Source organism: Ascidia mentula, chromosome 4, assembly GCF_947561715.1.
Source record: "Ascidia mentula chromosome 4, kaAscMent1.1, whole genome shotgun sequence".
NCBI classification, from domain to species: Eukaryota; Metazoa; Chordata; class Ascidiacea; order Phlebobranchia; family Ascidiidae; genus Ascidia; species Ascidia mentula.
The window spans coordinates 17411985-17431436 of record NC_138569.1 but is presented as its reverse complement, the minus strand read 5'-3'; the positions used below and the strand labels follow the sequence as shown (position 1 = coordinate 17431436).

The window sequence follows — 19452 nt, the reverse complement described above, 5'->3', positions numbered from 1 at the left end:
ATGTGTTTTTAGACATGTTTAATATTTTTAGAAAGCTTGATTTTTGGGGTTTCGTTTCGTTGTAAATTCAAACTTAGGCCATAACGATAAAAAAAAGTTATTAATGAAAAATCGATATTTTTTCATGTTTCAAAAACATAAATTCATTTTTCTGCACAAGCCCAATCGATTTTTTCAAATATTTTGATATCGTTTGAAAAGGTTAAGCGCGTAGAATGTTATGCTTTAAAATTTAGCGAAGCGAATCTTGTTTTCGCAACTTATGTTATAATACGCATATGATATTAATAACCGAATATAAATATATAGTTTTTTTTGATAATTTTAGTATCGTTGGAAAGGTCATCTTATGATCTGTATCGTGTGAAAAAATCATGCCGCTACCTTGTAAGTCGGCCGAGTAACCCGCGTTCAAACTTTTGTTAACTGGCGATTTTTTTTGTCAACAAACATCCCATATGGTTGAATAATGAACGAATTAGCGCAGCCTACTTTGTTGGGCCGTTAGTAGAAGAAGTCTGGGTCCGGTGAACATAAACGTAGCATGTATGATTTGTTTTATTTATGATATTACCGCGTGGATTGTGCGAGGGAGAGTTAAATGAAGCGACGACCTTTGAAAATAGTTTTGTTCACTTTTCTTATCATCCTGTGTATTTTTGGACTGTATTTAAGTAAGTAAAACTGATTTAATGAATTATGTATATATATGATGAATGGAGTGATATGAGTGTAAATTGTAAACTAGCTGTTCATCCAGAAGGAAAAAAATGTTCTGCACAATTGCGGAGGTGCATCCACAGTTTTGGATCTTTTCTTGAAAATTGTTGAGAAAAAATAACTAATACATTACATGTATAGGCTACATGTAAAACGTTGGCTAGTTTGTGCAGTTATAGTTTCCCCTAGAACACTGATGCTCAAGTTAAAAACTTTTCGAATGGTCTGTGTACAATATTAATGCCAGGATAATTTTTTTGTATCAGATATTAAACATAAACTCCTTGTTTACAGATTCAAAGTATGATGTTGACACTGTGCAAATTAAAGAAGAAGCAGAAACTAAATTTGTTGCATCAGAAATTACAAATCACAGCAATGATGGACAGACCAATCGTGTGACAAGAAAATCATTTTGTAAGTATTTATTTATCCTTGTTTAAATGGTTTTGTGCTTATTTTTTTCATTTTAATCTAATTGTATTGGGTCAAAACCTCCTAGTGTTTTGTCCTTATGTTAAACTCTACTATACTTTAACAGCACAAGACAACAAACTGGTTGGTAAACAAAGTTCTGCAAATTATTACTGTAACTTTCCGAAACATGAAGTTGTTGAAAGAATGGAAGAGGGTAAAATTTATTTTTATCCTTGGTTGTGTTTTTTTTTGTGTGTATTTTCACCAGGAAGTTATTGTTTGTTTGCTGTTTATCTTATTGGCATATGTCATAGGCATTGCACCTGAAGGCAATTCTGAGGAATGGGAACTGAAACAAGTTCAGGTCATTATTCGTCATGGAGACAGGACTCCACTTAAATTCAACTTGTACAAAAAACAAGACTTTGTACCCCAGTTTTGTGATGTGTTTTCTGGTGTGTTAAGTTTACACCTGTTACTGCAATGTGCAGAACATGTTGTTTTTAGATGTAATTTTATTCTCAGATAATGCTGCTTCATATGAGCTGCTAAAACAATATCGGTTGTCCATCTCCAGGGACTATGTAGATTTAAAATCAAAAACATTTTCTGCTCCACTGCCAAACAATGAAATTTGCGGGCCGGGTCAATTGTCCTCTCTTGGCGTGGTGAGTTAAACCACACTCGTAATAATTTAATTTTCTGAGCACCTATTTATTTACCATATTAGATACAACACTTGCACAATGGATATATGCTCCGTTCTAAATATACCAAAAAGCTAAATTTGGTTGAAAATGTGAGTCAGTTTGTACATGTTCGCAGCACACTGCTTTTAAGAACCTTTCAAAGTGCCATTGCCTTCTTGTTTGGCTTGATTCCAGATTACCACCTTCATCAGGTAACAAGTTTGCTGTTGTAGGCTGAAATTATTTTTTATCAGCACTTTGTTAAAATGTTGTTAAACCACCTTCAATTATGTGACAGTTATGAATTAGCAATTGTTAAACATTATCCTGATTATTATTATGTTATATGTTGCATGTTGTTATCTTGGTAACCATTGTCTGTGTATGTATCCTGTAATTTTAGGTGCCAATTGAACGAACTAGATCTGGCTTTTTTTGTGATAGTCAATGTTACTGTCCTTTTGCCAGTCACTATGAGAACAGTGTCAAAAAAAGACAATACAAAGTATATGTTGAGCGCCAAAAACATGATGCCACTGTCCGAAAAATTGATGCAACTCTTCACATTGGTGACCATACAGGCAAAAAAGTGTTTTATTGTAATCTTGTAGAAATAATTTCTAAATATATTTTGTTCTTAATGATAGCTTGATTTATGTGAATGTTTCTGATTAATTAAGCAGTTGCTGTTAAGATTTATATTAACTGTTTTTGTTGTCTAGGGGGACAAATTGATGAGCTGGTCACAGGATATTTGTGCAAAAACCAACCTCTGCCCTGTAACTCTTCTGGGCACTGCATAACCCAGGATGATTTGGATCATGTGATGGACGAGCAGGAATACATGAACAGGTTTTTAATTTTTCATATTCTGTCAAAGCATGCACAACAACAGGTGATCAGACCCTTTGTGTTTTTACAGAGAAATGTATGCTCCACCAGTTGGCAGAAATTATGCCTTGCTCATAATACAACCTTTGCTGCTCCAAATTGTTGGCCAAATGGAAGAGGTTATTAGTTCGGCCAAACACCACAAAAAGTTCATTCTTTACTCAGGCCATGACACCACAGTCGCCCCTTTGCTACTTGCCCTTGGCCTGCAGGAATACAGGTAAAACATAGTGATACACTCACAGTCTGGCAATGCTTATGGTCTTTGCTACACAGGTGGCCTCGATTGGCCTCCAGGCTTGTGTTTGAGCTGTGGCAAAAGGGCGAACAATATTGTGTACGGGTGTTGTTCAACGGGGAAGAAGTGACCACCCAAACCAGCTTCTGTGACCAAGGTAAGTTTTTATTATCACTTATGGTGTATGGGATGAATGTATTATTTTTGCATTGGACGTACAAATCATGGCGCGGGAACGCCCTGCTATTATAAATTCGGCCACCGAAGCCAATCAATTGCATAGGTCTATTAAAACACATTCCCAGACAAACACGACCTCTTATTAACCAAAGATAATCCTGTTATTACTCTGGGCTAACAGCTTGCTTTATTACGCGTCATTGGGCTATGTCTGGGAATCTATGCATCTATCTGAAATATTTACAAAGTTTACTTCGTGCTCGTATGGCACAAAATTTACCAACGTAATTCAACAAAGGTAAATTCCACAAACATAACACTTTTGCACTTGGAGCACATGTTGTTCGTTGATAGTAAGTAACATTTCATTATTTTCAACAACAGTGTACCAGCAATACTTGCTTATTAACTGTATGAGAATTTAGCCCTCGGTTAGGCATTGTCTTTTATTCTGCCACAGCAAATAACTGCAATTAACTTAGTATATCTTTTGAAGCAACAAGCCTCTAATTTATGTGAACAGATGCATTTAGAAAAATCGATTTCGCTCATCTAAGCATCATCAGTTTCTGTGTAGTAATAAAGCCAACAATACACTCAAAGTACCAGCAAAGACGTTTTACTTTGCAGGACACGAAGGTGCTCCCTGCCCTTTTAAATCAATGCAGGAGTTTGTTAACACCGGTATGGCAGAGGAAATGGGATATGCTACACGTGAAGAGGCTTGCAAAAATGTCGAATGAGCTTGCATTTTAAACGTCATTCTTTGCTGACGCATACCCAGTGTTTGTCTTGTCGAAGAACTCACCTTCTTCAATCTTGGATAACACTTCCAAGTTGTGTAAAAACTCAGACATTATTTTCCCTATGCCCGAAATGTTTTTGTATCGCGGAACTAAAAGATAAATTTGATTTTTAATGGCATCATTCAAAACGCGCTTCCTGTGCACCATGTATGGCACTTCTTGTTTTGGACTGTTTATCTTTGTTGCATTGAATACAAAACTTTAAAACCCGACGGCCAACAGTTTCATTTTCATGAAAATGCTACAGCCTACTGCAATGAGTGCGTCACGGACTCCAATTTTTAGTAACTAACCTTCTGGCGATTCCCAATGAAAATCATTTATAATCCGTGGAGGAGTAACATTCAGCGATTAATGCGTTTGTAAAAAAAAATTATTTTCAAATAAACAGCTTGTAATACGAAGCTGCAACGTTTAACTACAAAATGTCACCAGTCACTTTATACCTCTGTTCGGTATACGTCTAAATCGTAAAGTTGCCATTCTATTTAATTTAAAACTAAACTCATTGCACCCTTTCCAACATACGCGAAGTTTTGCCGACCTGTGAGGCCCCAGAATCGGGTAAAAACGCGTATGAAGGAAGATATAATGCCAAGCTGACAATTCAAACTTTATACATGTTATACAACAACGTAATTTCCTCAAGATCATGATGGCCTCATCGTCCGTGCACAGCGTGACTCACCCTTAGCGCGGCGATATTCTGTTAAAAACAAAAAAACAAAACATCCTTCATATATCACTTACGACCCCTGTTTTTGGAGCAACATGCGTGTATGCAAAAAAATGTAATGTAGGTTTGGTGTTAGTGCTTTGTACAATATATGTAAACGCTTTGTACGCTTTTTTACACACATAACATGCATGCTAGTTTGCTTAACTAGCTTTACCTGTTGTGCTTGTTCGGCGACCCGTCGAGTGGGGCAAGAGGGGCAGGTGCAATTCTCTTTTGGTATGCTGGTGTAGCGCGAACAAACCAAATCGATGTTTGGAATTACCATGCCGACTTCTTTTGTGTCGCAGCCTCTGCATGTGGCGACCATGGTTTATTATGTACAATGATAATATTATAGCATCCAATGCCTTTACTCACACGCAGAAGCAGCCGAAGAGGCATTTCAGTGCCTGGGGATTCTGCGAAACTAGGGCCGCAACAAGCCAGAGGGCTTTCAAATTTGGTGGTTCTGGTGTGCACGCCGGAGGATATTTGATGCTAGAACAGTCGCACTTAGGCCCAGGAAGAAGATGAGCGTGTTCACCTTGACATCTGTTGTCATTGGGGTCAGTGAGCTGCGCTTTGCACCTTCTATATTAGAAATAAAATTGAGCAGGATTTTGTAAGATGCCTGAAGCACATAGGCGAAGATAACAATAAACAAAACATACAACCCGTAATGAACGACTGGTGCTAATGAAAACCAGCAGAAAACAGGAAAGTATAAGATAACGTATTTCGTAAGATTTTTCTGAATGCTGTAAGGAAAATTTATTTGTGGTTGCCTTTTTTATGGACTTTTTCCCAAAATTCGTCATATCTTCAATTAACCAACGTTACGTTGAACTGCTTTTTTAACGTACGCACTACAGTTCCAAACAAGCGCTCAGTGCAAACTCAACAAACCACTTACTGACAAAAACAGGCCCTGTTGCATTTTGCTTGGTCCCATGCTTTGCACACGTCGTTGGCGTTGGCAAGACACAAATTGCGAGAGCACCTAAAGTCGTTTGGAAGCTTGACAGGATTCTTTCTGTCACATTCATCCTGTGAGTCGTCTTCCTCGTCAAAAACTGCCTCCTGGCAACACGCGCAACTGCAATAGGAATTCATCTAAAAATGCATGTACATGATTTCCTACAAATTCTTCTGAAAGTGTTTTCATGGAAAACCTAACAAAGATAATTACTTTAAAAAGCAGCTGCGCGGTCTCATCCGATATGTTGTGTGCGTTTACACTGACGTTAAACTCTTTTCCCAATCTTTCCAGCAACTGTCGCGTTTCCTGTCAACCAAAGTGTGTTTGCTGATGAACCAAAATTAACAATTGACTATAAATATAGGAAAAACTTTAATCTTACTGAGCTTTCCAAGTCATACGTCGAATCTTCTTCAAAGTAAGCTGTCGGAGAAGAACTTACAATAATAAAAGAAACGCAAAACAGTAATAAAAACCTTAGCATGGTATTCAGACTACTTTTGTTCTAAAGCTTACATGTAACTGCTGTAGGTGCTTCGTTTAACTTTGCACAAACTGCTGTGACACTGAAACGGCGTGCTACAAGAGCCTTATCTAAGTCCGCATCTTGAGTAAGATCATAAACGATAGCCTGAGGTTAAATTGCAAGACAAATAATTAGTTCAGCTTTTTAAACGTGCTTGGATTTTCCGCAATGAATACGCGCTTACCTGTTGCAAAAAATCTAAGCTCGTATTGCCATGAACGACTGAGACGAATAACTTCGTTTGTAACCCTTAAATCATAAATAACTTAAAATCACAGACTGTCAAATGAAAGCGTCTCATGTTTTATACCCCTAAGTAATGTACACAACCAAATTTCTAATGAAATACAGTTTAGTATTGGTGGCCAATATTTTTAAATTTTTATTTGAAGTTTCTAGAGATAAAAACCAAACTACTATAAAACCACTCAAGCGTTACACACTTCTGCGTAGCCTAATTGTGGGGTAGAGACGGGTTTAAACGAATTCAGCAAAACAAAACATTTACTTTGAGGCAGAACTATCAATAGCGCTAGTACACCGATCAAATTCCCCACATTTGTGACGCAGTTGTGTGACAGACATTAGCGCGGTGAACCGTGACAAGTACACATAACTGCGCTGAGGAAGTAAAGATAGTGTAGCTGTCTGTACAAATTTTGATACTGGTAACATGGTATGGGGTGGAACAGACAAGCAGAGTATTTCGTAGCCGCGGAGAGCATATTCGGCAGGCAAAGGGCAGCACCCACCAAACTAAACAACGACCAGTTTGTTTTAAACGCTTGTGAGTATTTTCTTGCTGGTACCTTGCGGAAGCATTGTGACAGACATGGAAAAGAAACAAATCCTGAAATAAGTGCGCAAATTTTTCACCAAATGGGACTTGTCTATACACGAAGAAGCCCCGACAAGGAGTGTTTGATAAAGGCAGCAGCACTTATGAACGCAGCTCTATGCAGAGAGTCCAGTATTGTTGCAGACATACAGCGCGATTTGCGTAGGCTCTACCAGCACGTACAGCTACTAGCAGGTGCTGTCACGCTTAACGCTGACTTGGAGAAACCGACGGCTTATTGCAGGGAACAGCTTGACGGTTTGCGCTCAGCAGTAGATCATGAATTAAACAGGTTTGAGAAAACTCACACGGATATAAACGATGAAGTTAAACTACAGAAGGCCGACCAAATAGAATGTCTTCAGCAGTGGATAACGAAGCGTTATGTCGCCATAATGAACGACGTGATGGGTTTCTGTGTTGAAGCGATGGGCACACCGCCATGTAAGTACACATTGGCCGCCATGGGGTCACTCGCCAAATTGGAAATAACCCCGTATTCTGACTTTGAAAACATTATTTTGCTTGAGCGGGGTGTTGAGACATGGCCAACGTATAACGCGATTGTTGATTACTTTACCTGGATCGCCGTGCTGTTCCAAATGATATTAGTAGGCTTAAAGGAAACGATTGTCAGGTTTCTTTCTATACCGTCCCTTAACGATCCAGAAAACTCTGTGGAAGATTGGTTTTATGATGTTTATACACCATGCGGTGTATGTCCCGATGGTTTGCATCCACAAGCAAGTAAAAATCCGGTTTCAAGCGAATCGAAATTGATAAGACCGGTTGGTGAGATGTTAAAGTACGTGGATCCCAAATACAAGGCCTCGCAAGACCCGCGCTTGGCCGATATGCTGACGCGTACCCGATTCATTTCTGGTTGGTCAGAGGTCTTAGAAGATTTTCAATCCGAAGCGATTAAAATCGACGCAAACGAAGAAAGTTACGCCATGAAGATGGACATGCTTGACGAGTGCCTGCACAAGTTTTCGACAGCAAAAAAACTTATCTATGTACAGACTAGCAGGAAAGTTGACATCAAACGAATAGTTTACCGGAGTACCACAATGTTCGTTAGCGTCATTGGAAGGTGTCACGGCATCTACAAAGCTTCGACTTTCGATATCGTGAAAGAACTCCGAAAAATCAAAGCGATTTCAGACGAACTTGAGGTTGATCTTCTGTTTGCGATTTCAGTGGCTTGCGAGCTGCGTTTGCGAGTCTACGGAAAATGGAGAAGTCAAAACGATTTGTTGGCAGCAAAGCCGGACTCAGATATATCGAGTTCCACGTTGCGCAGCTGGATGGGCGAAGAAGTGTCATTGGCATATTTTCAAATCGCCCTCGATTTACAAAACATGGCTTTCTGCTTGTCCTCTTCCTCAAGCGATAACGCCAAAAACGCGGCCAATCGCGAAGGTGACAGTTTGGAAATTCAAATTAACAAAGTCCGCATATACTACTCATTATCTCTGTACGACAAAGCATTGGAAATGTGCAGAACATTTGGCTGGCTGGATCTTAAACAGGAGTCGAAAAGTGTTTCACCGAAATGTTTGTTTTTAGTTGGTGTGTGCTTTTTTAAAAAACACATGCATGAAACTGCGATGGAGTACTTGATTCGCGCCCACGATGATTTCATAGAAATCACTGAGGCACCGCATCATGACCTGCTCAACTGTATTTCAAGCATGGTGAGTTGCTGCAATGATAAAGGCGATCCTGCGCAAGCCATAAAATACGCGAGTGAAATTAAAACGTATGGTACCTATTTGCGGGTACCTTCAAATCTTGAACTTTCAACCACATTGTTTCTAAGTTATACGATTCCATCGACCAGCGCCAATGTGGAAACCGCCTTTGCCGCGGCGAAGAGGCTGCATTACGTCGGCCAATTGTATCTCCTCGCGTCAACGGAAGAACAAGCACTGTCGTGTTTTCAGCAAGAGCTTGCATTGCGGAAAGATCAAACCGCATATAAAAACGACCCAAACGTGGCCAAATGTTACATGTGGATCGGCAAGTGCCTTCTGTTACAGAAGCGATGCGAAGAAGCAGTTCAAGCACTCACAAACGCTATAAAAGTATTCGGCCTCTGCAGGCACAACATGGACCGTAAAATATGCAAAGTGGAATGTTTGCTTGGCAACGCCTACCTTGGCTTGGGCGATCAGCAAAATGCTCTGTTACATTACGAAGAAGAGTCGCGACTGCGATTTGAAAATCCCGATGACGTAGATCTTCAAAAAGCCTCACAATGTTTCTTCAATATTGGCTGTTTGCACACGTATAGTAAAAGTACAGAAATCGCCCTTTTGTACTTGAACACGGCCGCAGACATTTTAGATTCTTTACCGCTAACACCACTCCGTATAACGATAAAGGAAGTGTGCCAGTGCTTTGTCAAGGTCACTTTGAAACAATTGAAAGAATGAAATCCTCGCGTTTGAGAATTGTTTTAATGTTTGTTTATTGTAAAAAGACCACCTTTGACGTTTCAAACTTGTTTGGAAGTTTTCGTAATCGGCAAACATATCTTCAAACTTACTCATAAACCTTAACGTTCGTTAGATGTTCCATATCTGTAGTCAAAACTTTCCACTGTGCTGTAATTAAGGATTTCGTTTCTTTTAGACAAGATTGACTAATGTTGTTGCATGCATCCGAACTTATTCGTGCTTCACTGTTGCTTGGAACACAACTGCCATTTTTGTGTAATACCCAGAAATGCAAAACAAATATTACGTGCGGTTTTCAAACAATATAGTCTGGCATAAGATTTTCTGCCAATAGAAACTGTTTAAAGAAAGTGAAAACATTTATCTGAAATTTGCCATTGTTATCCATTTATCACGCCGATTACTGCCGTGTGGGATGTGTGGATTCATAATTAAAAATAAAAACTTCCTATGTTTGCATTGAAGGAAAGCGGAAATGTGACCGTGGCAAAGAGTGTGTGAAATCAAAAAATTGCAAAAATTCATGACGTGAACCTTTTGGAAAGGTTTTTATTTCTAATCTCACCTTTCCTTTTCCTGCAAATCCGACATTTTGCCTCACAAGCATGTACCGTTATAATATTGCCATGTTTCGCATTCACGCCCACATCGACAATCCTGACAACTGCAATCGACCGAAAAAATGGAATGAACGAAAATTACGTGTTACCTTTATGGCTTAATCGACGCAATGAATGATGGCAGGTATAAGCACACCCACGGAAATGTTTTCCTTCCGCATTGCAAACGGTGATGTTAATTGCGTGATAAGCCGAGACTTGTGTATACAATTGTGAGGTATTAAAAAAGCATTCAAGTTTTGGTACTGTTAAAAACGTCATGGGTTGGAACAGACAGGCGGAGTACTTCATAGCTGTTCAGAGTATATTCGGCAAGCACAGAACAGCACCCACAAAACTAAACAACGACCAGTTTGTTTTAAACGCTTGTGAGTATTTTCTTGCTGGTACCTTGCGGAAGTATTGTGACAGACATGGAAAAGAAACAAACCCTGAAATTAGTGCGCAAATTTTTCACCAAATGGGACTTGTTTACAGACGAAGAAGTCCCGATAAGTTGTGTTTGATTAAAGCAACAGCGCTCATGAACGCAGCTCTATGCAGAGAGTCCAGTATTTTTACAGACATACAGCAGGATTTGCGTAGGCTTTACGAGCACGTACTGCTACTAGCTGGTGCTGTCACGCTTAACGCTGACTTGGAGAAACCGACGGCTCACTGCAGGAAACAGCTTGACGGTTTGCGCTCGAAAGTGGATCTTACATTGAAAAGTTTTGGGCAAACTCACAAGGATATAAACGATAAAGTTAAACTACAGAAGGCTGACCAAATAGAATGTCTTCAGCAGTGGATAACGAAGCGTTATGTCGCCATAATGAACGACTTGATGGGTTTCTGTGTTGAAGCGATGGGCACACCGCCATGTAAGTACACATTGGTCGCCATGGGGTCGCTCGCCAAATTGGAAATAACCCCGTATTCTGACTTTGAAAACATAATTTTGCTTGAGCGGGGTGTTGAGACGTGGCCAACGTACAATGCAATTATTGATTACTTTTCTTGGATCGCCGTGCTGTTCCAAATGATATTGGTTGGCTTAAAGGAAACGATTGTCAGGTTTCTTTCTATACCGTCCCTTAACGATCCAGAAAACTCTGTGGAAGATTGGTTTTATGATGTTTATACCCCTTGCGGTGTGTGCCCCGATGGTTTGCACCCACAAGCAAGTAAAAATCCAGTTTCAAGCGATTCGAAATTGATAAGACCGGTCGGTGAGATGTTAAAGTACGTGGATCCCAAATACAAGGCCTCACAAGACCCGCGCTTGGCAGAAATGCTGACGCGTACCCGATTCATTTCTGGTTATCCAGAGGTCTTAAAAGATTTTCAAGCCGAAGCGATTAAAATCGATGCAAAAGAAGAGAGTTACGCCATGAAGATGGACATGCTTAACGAGTGCCTGCACAAGTTTTCGACAGCAAAAAAGCTCATCTCTGTACAGTCAAGCAGGAAAGTTGACATCAAACGAATAGTTTACCGCAGTACCACAATGTTCGTTAGCGTCATTGGAAGGTGTCACGGCATCTACAAAGCTTCGACATTCGATATCGTTAGAGAACTCCGCAAAATCAAAGCGATTTCAGACGAACTTGAGGTTGATCTTTTGTTTGCGATTGCAATGGCCTGCGAGCTGCGTTTGCGAGTTTACGGAAAGTGGAGATGTCAAAACGATATGCTGGAACCAAAGCTTAACTCGGATATAACGAGTTCCACCTTGCGCAGTTTGATGGGCGAAGAAGTGTCATTGTCATATTTTCAAATCGCCTGCGAGCTACAAAACATGGCTCTTTGTTTGTCCTCTTCCCCAAGCGCCATCGTACGAAACGTCGGCCTTGATAAAGATGACAGTTTGGAAAACCAACTTAACAAAGTCCGCATATACTACTCATTATCTCTGTACGATAGAGCTTTGGAAATGTGTGAAAAATTTGGATGGTTGAATCTTGACCAAAAGCAGGCCAAATATTCGCCGAAATGCCATTTTTTGGTTGGTGTATGCTGCTATAAAAAACACAAGAACGATGAGGCCATGAAGTACTTGACTCGTGCACATGATGTTTTTGAAGAAATTACTAAGCCACCACACCATGACCTGCTGAATTGTATTATCAACATGATGCGTTGCTGCAATGATAAAGGCGATCCTGTGCAAGCTTTAGCTTACGCAGCTGAATTTGAAACGTACAACTCCTCTCCTGAACCTTTCTCTCTAACCAAAATCGAACTTCCAACTCCATTGTTTTCAAAATGGACGATTTCATCACCTACAAGCAAATTGGAAACCGCTTTTGCCTCGGCGAAGAGGCTGCACAGAGTCGGCCAATTGTATCTTCTGTCGTCGATGGAAGAACAAGCACTGTCGTGTTTTCAGCAAGAGCTGGCATTGCGGAAAAATCACACCGCATATGAAAACGACCCAAACGTGGCCAAATGTTACATGTGGATCGGCAAGTCCCTTCTCTTGCAGAAGAGATGCGAAGAAGCAGTTCAAGCACTCACAAACGCTAAACAAGTATTCGGTCTCTGTAGGCACAACATGGACCGTAAAATATGCAAGGTGGAAAATTTGCTTGGTGATGCCTACCTTGGTTTGGGCGACCAGGAAAATTCCCTGATACATTACCAAGAGGAGTCGCGGTTGCGATCTGAAAATCCTGATGATGTTGATCTCCAAAAAGCCTCACAATGTTTCATCAATATCGGCTGCATCCTCATGCGGCTTGAACAGCTGGAACTAGCACTAACGTACTTAAACAAGGCCATGGACATTCTAAAATCCTTGCAGCCATTACCTGTGCGTAACATGATGATAGAAATTTGTGGGACTTTTATTAAGGCCGCTGAAACAGTTAAACAATCCCTGGAATATTCATTTTGATGTATTTGATATTTTTTATAAAACTTGTTGTAATTGTTTATTGTGATATATCAGCATTATTGTTTGTTGGAACACAATTGCCATTTTTGTGTGATACCTAAAAATGCTAAACAAATATTACGTTCGGTCTTCCAATAATGCAGTTTGGCATAAGATTTGACGAGGGAAACAGTTTAAAGGAAGCGAAAACATGTATCTGAAAATTGCCATTGTCATATATTTATCAGGTCGATTACTGCTGTGTTGGATGTTGGGATTCATATATTTCACAAACAGCAAAGGGAACGAAATTGTTGGTGGAAAAATACTATAGACTTGCAGAGTTTGGGTTTGGCGTGCGGCCACGACAAGATGAAATAAGATACATGCAATTCTGGATGGCGCAACGGATTAAAAGAAAGTTGTACGCATCAAGCTCATTAACCCACAAAAGCAATATAAATCACATCGACGCGATAAACAGAGAATGAAAATAAGTTTCAATGTCTGTATATCCAACAGAAAATAAGGAAGTGTAACAAGAATTCTTAACGCGATTTGCGTTTGGAGTTCTGTTTGCCACGCTGTGGTATGGCCGATCCCCTGCTGTGGTTCGTAAGGTGCCATGTTTTCGTCTGTCCACTTACAAAGCAAATTATTGGTGAAATAATTGCACCTGCTTTACAATAGTCTAATCTCGGGTCTAACTGCTGATCATAGGTGATATGTTTCAAACCTACGCAAATACAGTTTGCATGTGATTAATTGTTTGCACCTTTTTAAAATTCGTTTTTTATATATCTGGAGAACAAGTTTAGCTGGCAATGTTACACATTTAAGCGTGACGAGCTTTGGAAAACGTGGCTTTAGAGGCTGCAAATACAAAAATGCATAAATCAAAAACAGCAAATACATTACGTTGCGATATCAATCACATGACGTTAAGGTGCGCCAGGCAATTTCATGGTAAACAGTAACTTGTGCAGATAAATGCGCTGAGGAAGTGATGTAATAGATGATTGCTGCACGAGCATTTATTTTGGCTTTTGTAACATGTAACAAAACATGGGGTCGTACCGACAGTCAGAGTACTTCATAGCTGTGCAAAGCATATTTGGCAAGCACAGAACAGCACCAACAAAACTTAACAACGACCAGTTTGTTTTCAACGCTTGTGAGTATTTTCTTGCTGGTACCTTGCGGAAGCATTGTGACAGACATGGAAAAGAAACAAACCCTGAAATAAGTGCGCAAATTTTTCACCAAATGGGATTCGTCTATACACGAAGAAGTCCCGACAAGGTGTGTTTGATAAAGACAGCAGCACTTATGAACGCAGCTCTATGCAGAGAGTCCAGTATTGTTGCTGACATACAGCGCGATTTGCGTAGGCTCTACCAGCACGTACTGCTACTAGCAGGTGGTGTCTTACTCAATGCTGACTTGGAGAAGCAGACGGCTTACTGCAGGGAACAGCTTGACGGTTTGCGCTCGGAAGTGGACCTTGCATTGAAAAGTTTTGAGCAAACTCACAAGGATATAAACGATGAAGTTAAACTACAGAAGGCTGACCAAATAGAATGTCTTCAGCAGTGGATAACGAAGCGTTATGTCGCCATAATGAACGACTTGATGGGTTTCTGTGTTGAAGCGATGGGCACACCGCCATGTAAGTACACATTGGCCGCCATGGGGTCACTCGCCAAATTGGAAATAACTCCGTTTTCTGACTTTGAAAACATTATTTTGCTTGAGCGGGGTGTTGAGACGTGGCCAACGTACAATGCGATTATTGATTACTTTACCTGGATCGCCGTGCTGTTTCAAATGATATTGGTTGGCTTAAAGGAAACGATTGTCAGGTTTCTTTCTATACCGTCCCTTAACGATCCAGAAAACTCTGTGGAAGATTGGTTTTATGATGTTTATACCCCATGCGGTGTATGTCCCGATGGTTTGCATCCACAAGCAAGTAAAAATCCGGTTTCAAGCGATTCGAAATTGATAAGACCGGTCGGTGAGATGTTAAAGTACGTGGATCCCAAATACAAGGCCTCGCAAGACCCACGCTTGGCAGAAATGTTGACACGTACCCGATTTATTTCTGGTTGTCCAGAGGTCTTGGAAGATTTTCAAGCCGAAGCGATTAAAATCGATGCAAACGAAGAAAGTTACGCCATGAAGATGGACATGCTTGACGAGTGCCTGCACAAGTTTTCGACAGCAAAAAAGCTCATCTATGTACAGACTAGCAGGAAAGTTGACATCAAACGAATAGTTTACCGCAGTACTACAATGTTCGTTAGTGTCATTGGAAGGTGTCGCGGCATCTACAAAGCTTCGACTTTCGACATCGTAAAAAAACTCCGAAAAATCAAAGCGATTTCAGACGAACTTGAGGTTGATCTTCTGTTTGCGATTTCAGTGGCTTGCGAGCTGCGTTTGCGAGTCTACGGAAAATGGAGAAGTCAAAACGATTTGTTGGCAGCAAAGCCGGACTCGGATATATCAAGTTCCACGTTGCGCAGCTTGATGGGCGAAGAAGTGTCATTGGCATATTTTCAAATTGCCTGCGACTTACAAAACATGGCTTTCTGCTTGTCCTCTTCCTCAAGCGATAACGCCAAAAACGCTACCAATCGCGAAGGCGACAGTTTGGAAATTCAAATCAACAAAGTCCGCATATACTACTCATTATCTCTGTACGACAAAGCATTGGAAATGTGCAGAACATTTGGCTGGCTGGATCTTAAACAGGAGTCGAAAAGTGTTTCGCCGAAATGCCTGTTTTTAGTTGGTGTGTGCTTTTTCAAAAAACACATGCACGAAACTGCGATGGAGTACTTGATTCGCGCCCACGATGATTTCATAGAAATCACTGAGCCACCGCATCATGATCTGCTCAACTGTATTTCGAGCATGGTGAGTTGCTGCAATGATAAAGGCGATCCTGCGCAAGCCATAAAATACGCGAGTGAGATTAAAACGTATGGTACCTATTTGCGGGTACCTTCAAATCTTGAACTTTCAGCCACATTGTTTCTAAGATATACGATTCCATCGACCAGCGCCAATGTGGAAACCGCCTTTGCCGCGGCGAAGAGGCTGCATTACGTCGGCCAATTGTATCTCCTCGCGTCAACGGAAGAACAAGCACTGTCGTGTTTTCAGCAAGAGCTTGCATTGCGGAAAGATCAAACCGCATATGAAAACGACCCAAACGTGGCCAAATGTTACATGTGGATCGGCAAGTGCCTTCTGTTACAGAAGCGATGCGAAGAAGCAGTTCAAGCACTCACAAACGCTATAAAAGTATTCGGCCTCTGCAGGCACAACATGGACCGTAAAATATGCAAAGTGGAATGTTTGCTTGGCAACGCCTACCTTGGCTTGGGCGATCAGCAAAATGCTCTGTTACATTACGAAGAAGAGTCGCGACTGCGATTTGAAAATCCCGATGACGTAGATCTTCAAAAAGCCTCACAATGTTTCTTCAATATTGGCTGTTTGCACACGTATAGTAAAAGTACAGAAATCGCCCTTTTGTACTTGAACACGGCCGCAGACATTTTAGATTCTTTACCGCTAACACCACTCCGTATAACGATAAAGGAAGTGTGCCAGTGCTTTGTCAAGGTCACTTTGAAACAATTGAAAGAATGAAATCCTCGCGTTTGAGAATTAATTTAATGTTTGTTTATTGTAAAAAGACCACCTTTGACGTTTCAAACTTGTTTGGAAGTTTTCGTAATCGGCAAACATATCTTCAAACTTACTCATAAACCTTAACGTTCGTTAGATGTTCCATATCTGTAGTCAAAACTTTCCACTGTGCTGTAATTAAGGATTTCGTTTCTTTTAGACAAGATTGACTAATGTTGTTGCATGCATCCGAACTTATTCGTGCTTCACTGTTGCTTGGAACACAACTGCCATTTTTGTGTAATACCCAGAAATGCAAAACAAATATTACGTGCGGTTTTCAAACAATATAGTCTGCCATAAGATTTTCTGCCAATAGAAACTGTTTAAAGAAAGTGAAAACATTTATCTGAAATTTGCCATTGTTATTCATTTATCACGCCGATTACTGTTGTGTGGGATGTGTGGATTCATAATTAAAAATAAAAACTTCCTATGCTTGCATTGAAGGCAAGCGGAAATGTGACCGTGGCAAAGAGTTTGTGAAATCAAAAAATTGCAAAAATTCATGACGTGAACCTTTTGAAAAGGTTTTTATTTCTAATCTCACCTTTCCTTTTCCTGCAAATCCGACATTTTGCCTCACAAGCATGTACCGTTATAATATTGCGTTGTTTCGCATTCACGCCCACATCGACAATCCTGACAACTGCAATCGACCGAAAAAATGGAATGAACGAAAATTACGTGTTACCTTTATGGCTTAATCGACGCAATGAATGATGGCAGGTATAAGCACACCCACGGAAATGTTTTCCTTCCGCATTGCAAACGGTGATGTTAATTGCGTGATAAGCCGAGACTTGTGTATACAATTGTGAGGTATTAAAAAAGCATTCAAGTTTTGGTACTGTTAAAAACGTCATGGGTTGGAACAGACAGGCGGAGTACTTCATAGCTGTTCAGAGTATATTCGGCAAGCACAGAACAGCACCTACAAAACTAAACAACGACCAGTTTGTTTTAAACGCTTGTGAGTATTTTCTTGCTGGTACCTTGCGGAAGCATTGTGACAGACATGGAAAAGAAACAAACCCTGAAATTAGTGCGCAAATTTTTCACCAAATGGGACTTGTTTACAGACGAAGAAGTCCCGATAAGTTGTGTTTGATTAAAGCAACAGCGCTCATGAACGCAGCTCTATGCAGAGAGTCCAGTATTGTTACAGACATACAGCAGGATTTGCGTAGGCTTTACGAGCACGTACTGCTACTAGCTGGTGCTGTCACGGTTAACGCTGACTTGGAGAAACCGACGGCTCACTGCAGGAAACAGCTTGACGGTTTGCGCTCGAAAGTGGATCTTACATTGAAAAGTTTTGAGCAAACTCACAAGGATATAAACGATAAAGTTAAACTACAGAAGGCTGACCAAATAGAATGTCTTCAGCAGTGGATAACGAAGCGTTATGTCGCCATAATGAACGACTTGATGGGTTTCTGTGTTGAAGCGATGGGCACACCGCCATGTAAGTACACATTGGTCGCCATGGGGTCGCTCGCCAAATTGGAAATAACCCCGTATTCTGACTTTGAAAACATAATTTTGATTGAGCGGGGGGTTGAGACGTGGTCAACGTACAATGCAATTATTGATTACTTTTCTTGGATCGCCGTGCTGTTTCAAATGATATTGGTTGGCTTAAAGGAAACGATTGTCAGGTTTCTTTCTATACCGTCCCTTAACGATCCAGAAAACTCTGTGGAAGATTGGTTTTATGATGTTTATACCCCTTGCGGTGTGTGCCCCGATGGTTTGCACCCACAAGCAAGTAAAAATCCAGTTTCAAGCGATTCGAAATTGATAAGACCGGTCGGTGAGATGTTAAAGTACGTGGATCCCAAATACAAGGCCTCACAAGACCCGCGCTTGGCAGAAATGCTGACGCGTACCCGATTCATTTCTGGTTATCCAGAGGTCTTGAAAGATTTTCAAGCCGAAGCGATTAAAATCGATGCAAAAGAAGGGAGTTACGCCATGAAGATGGACATGCTTAACGAGTGCCTGCACAAGTTTTCGACAGCAAAAAAGCTCATCTCTGTACAGTCCAGCAGGAAAGTTGACATCAAACGAATAGTTTACCGCAGTACCACAATGTTCGTTAGCGTCATTGGAAGGTGTCACGGCATCTACAAAGCTTCGACATTCGATATCGTTAGAGAACTCCGCAAAATCAAAGCGATTTCAGACGAACTTGAGGTTGATCTTTTGTTTGCGATTGCAATGGCCTGCGAGCTGCGTTTGCGAGTTTACGGAAAGTGGAGATGTCAAAACGATATGCTGGAACCAAAGCTTAACTCGGATATAACGAGTTCCACGTTGCGCAGTTTGATGGGCGAAGAAGTGTCATTGTCATATTTTCAAATCGCCTGCGAGCTGCAAAACATGGCTGTTTGTTTGTCTACTTCCTCGAGCGCCATCGTACGAAACGCAGGCCTTGATGTAGATGACAGTTTGGAAAACCAACTTAACAAAGTCCGCATATACTACTCATTATCTCTGTACGATAGAGCATTGGAAATGTGTGAAGAATTTGGATGGTTGAATCTTGACCAAAAGCAGGCCAAATATTCGCCAAAATGCCATTTTTTGGTTGGTGTATGCTGCTATAAAAAACACAAGAACGATGAGGCCATGAAGTACTTGACTCGTGCACATGATGTTTTTGAAGAAATTACTAAGCCACCACACCATGACCTGCTGAATTGTATTATCAACATGATGCGTTGCTGCAATGATAAAGGCGATCCTGTGCAAGCCTTAGCTTACGCGGCTGAATTTGAAACGTACAACTCCTCTCCTGAACCTT

General features: G+C 40.7%; 5 protein-coding genes across 5 annotated transcripts; 4 read left to right on the top strand and 1 right to left on the bottom strand.

Annotated features, from left to right (window-relative positions):
- Positions 1 to 440: 440 nt before the first annotated feature.
- Positions 441 to 4568, top strand: LOC145897809 (2-phosphoxylose phosphatase 1-like). The gene is made up of 11 exons (XM_082986255.1): positions 441 to 674; positions 1015 to 1137; positions 1262 to 1351; positions 1452 to 1592; positions 1663 to 1805; positions 1868 to 2038; positions 2230 to 2407; positions 2549 to 2678; positions 2749 to 2937; positions 2994 to 3112; positions 3766 to 4568. The coding sequence occupies exons 1-11, from the start codon at positions 602 to 604 to the stop codon at positions 3876 to 3878; spliced, it is 1470 nt and encodes a 489-aa protein (XP_082842381.1). The 5' UTR covers positions 441 to 601; the 3' UTR covers positions 3879 to 4568.
- LOC145897810 (uncharacterized) lies at positions 4413 to 6192 on the bottom strand. The gene is made up of 6 exons (XM_082986256.1): positions 6021 to 6192; positions 5849 to 5944; positions 5573 to 5772; positions 5038 to 5250; positions 4835 to 4970; positions 4413 to 4647 (listed from the first exon to the last, which is right to left on the bottom strand). The coding sequence occupies exons 1-6, from the start codon at positions 6120 to 6122 to the stop codon at positions 4603 to 4605; spliced, it is 792 nt and encodes a 263-aa protein (XP_082842382.1). The 5' UTR covers positions 6123 to 6192; the 3' UTR covers positions 4413 to 4602.
- Positions 6193 to 6793: 601 nt separating this feature from the next.
- LOC145898360 (uncharacterized) lies at positions 6794 to 9133 on the top strand. The gene is made up of 2 exons (XM_082986790.1): positions 6794 to 8699; positions 8825 to 9133. The coding sequence occupies exons 1-2, from the start codon at positions 6843 to 6845 to the stop codon at positions 8984 to 8986; spliced, it is 2019 nt and encodes a 672-aa protein (XP_082842916.1). The 5' UTR covers positions 6794 to 6842; the 3' UTR covers positions 8987 to 9133.
- Positions 9134 to 10290: 1157 nt separating this feature from the next.
- LOC145898209 (uncharacterized) lies at positions 10291 to 12962 on the top strand. Its single transcript, XM_082986638.1, has one exon. It carries the CDS (start codon positions 10344 to 10346, stop codon positions 12960 to 12962), a length of 2619 nt encoding a protein of 872 aa, XP_082842764.1. The 5' UTR covers positions 10291 to 10343.
- Positions 12963 to 14164: 1202 nt separating this feature from the next.
- On the top strand, positions 14165 to 16282 carry LOC145898735 (uncharacterized). The gene is made up of 2 exons (XM_082987318.1): positions 14165 to 15863; positions 15989 to 16282. Exons 1-2 carry the CDS (start codon positions 14208 to 14210, stop codon positions 16148 to 16150), a joined length of 1818 nt encoding a protein of 605 aa, XP_082843444.1. The 5' UTR covers positions 14165 to 14207; the 3' UTR covers positions 16151 to 16282.
- Positions 16283 to 19452: the final 3170 nt, after the last annotated feature.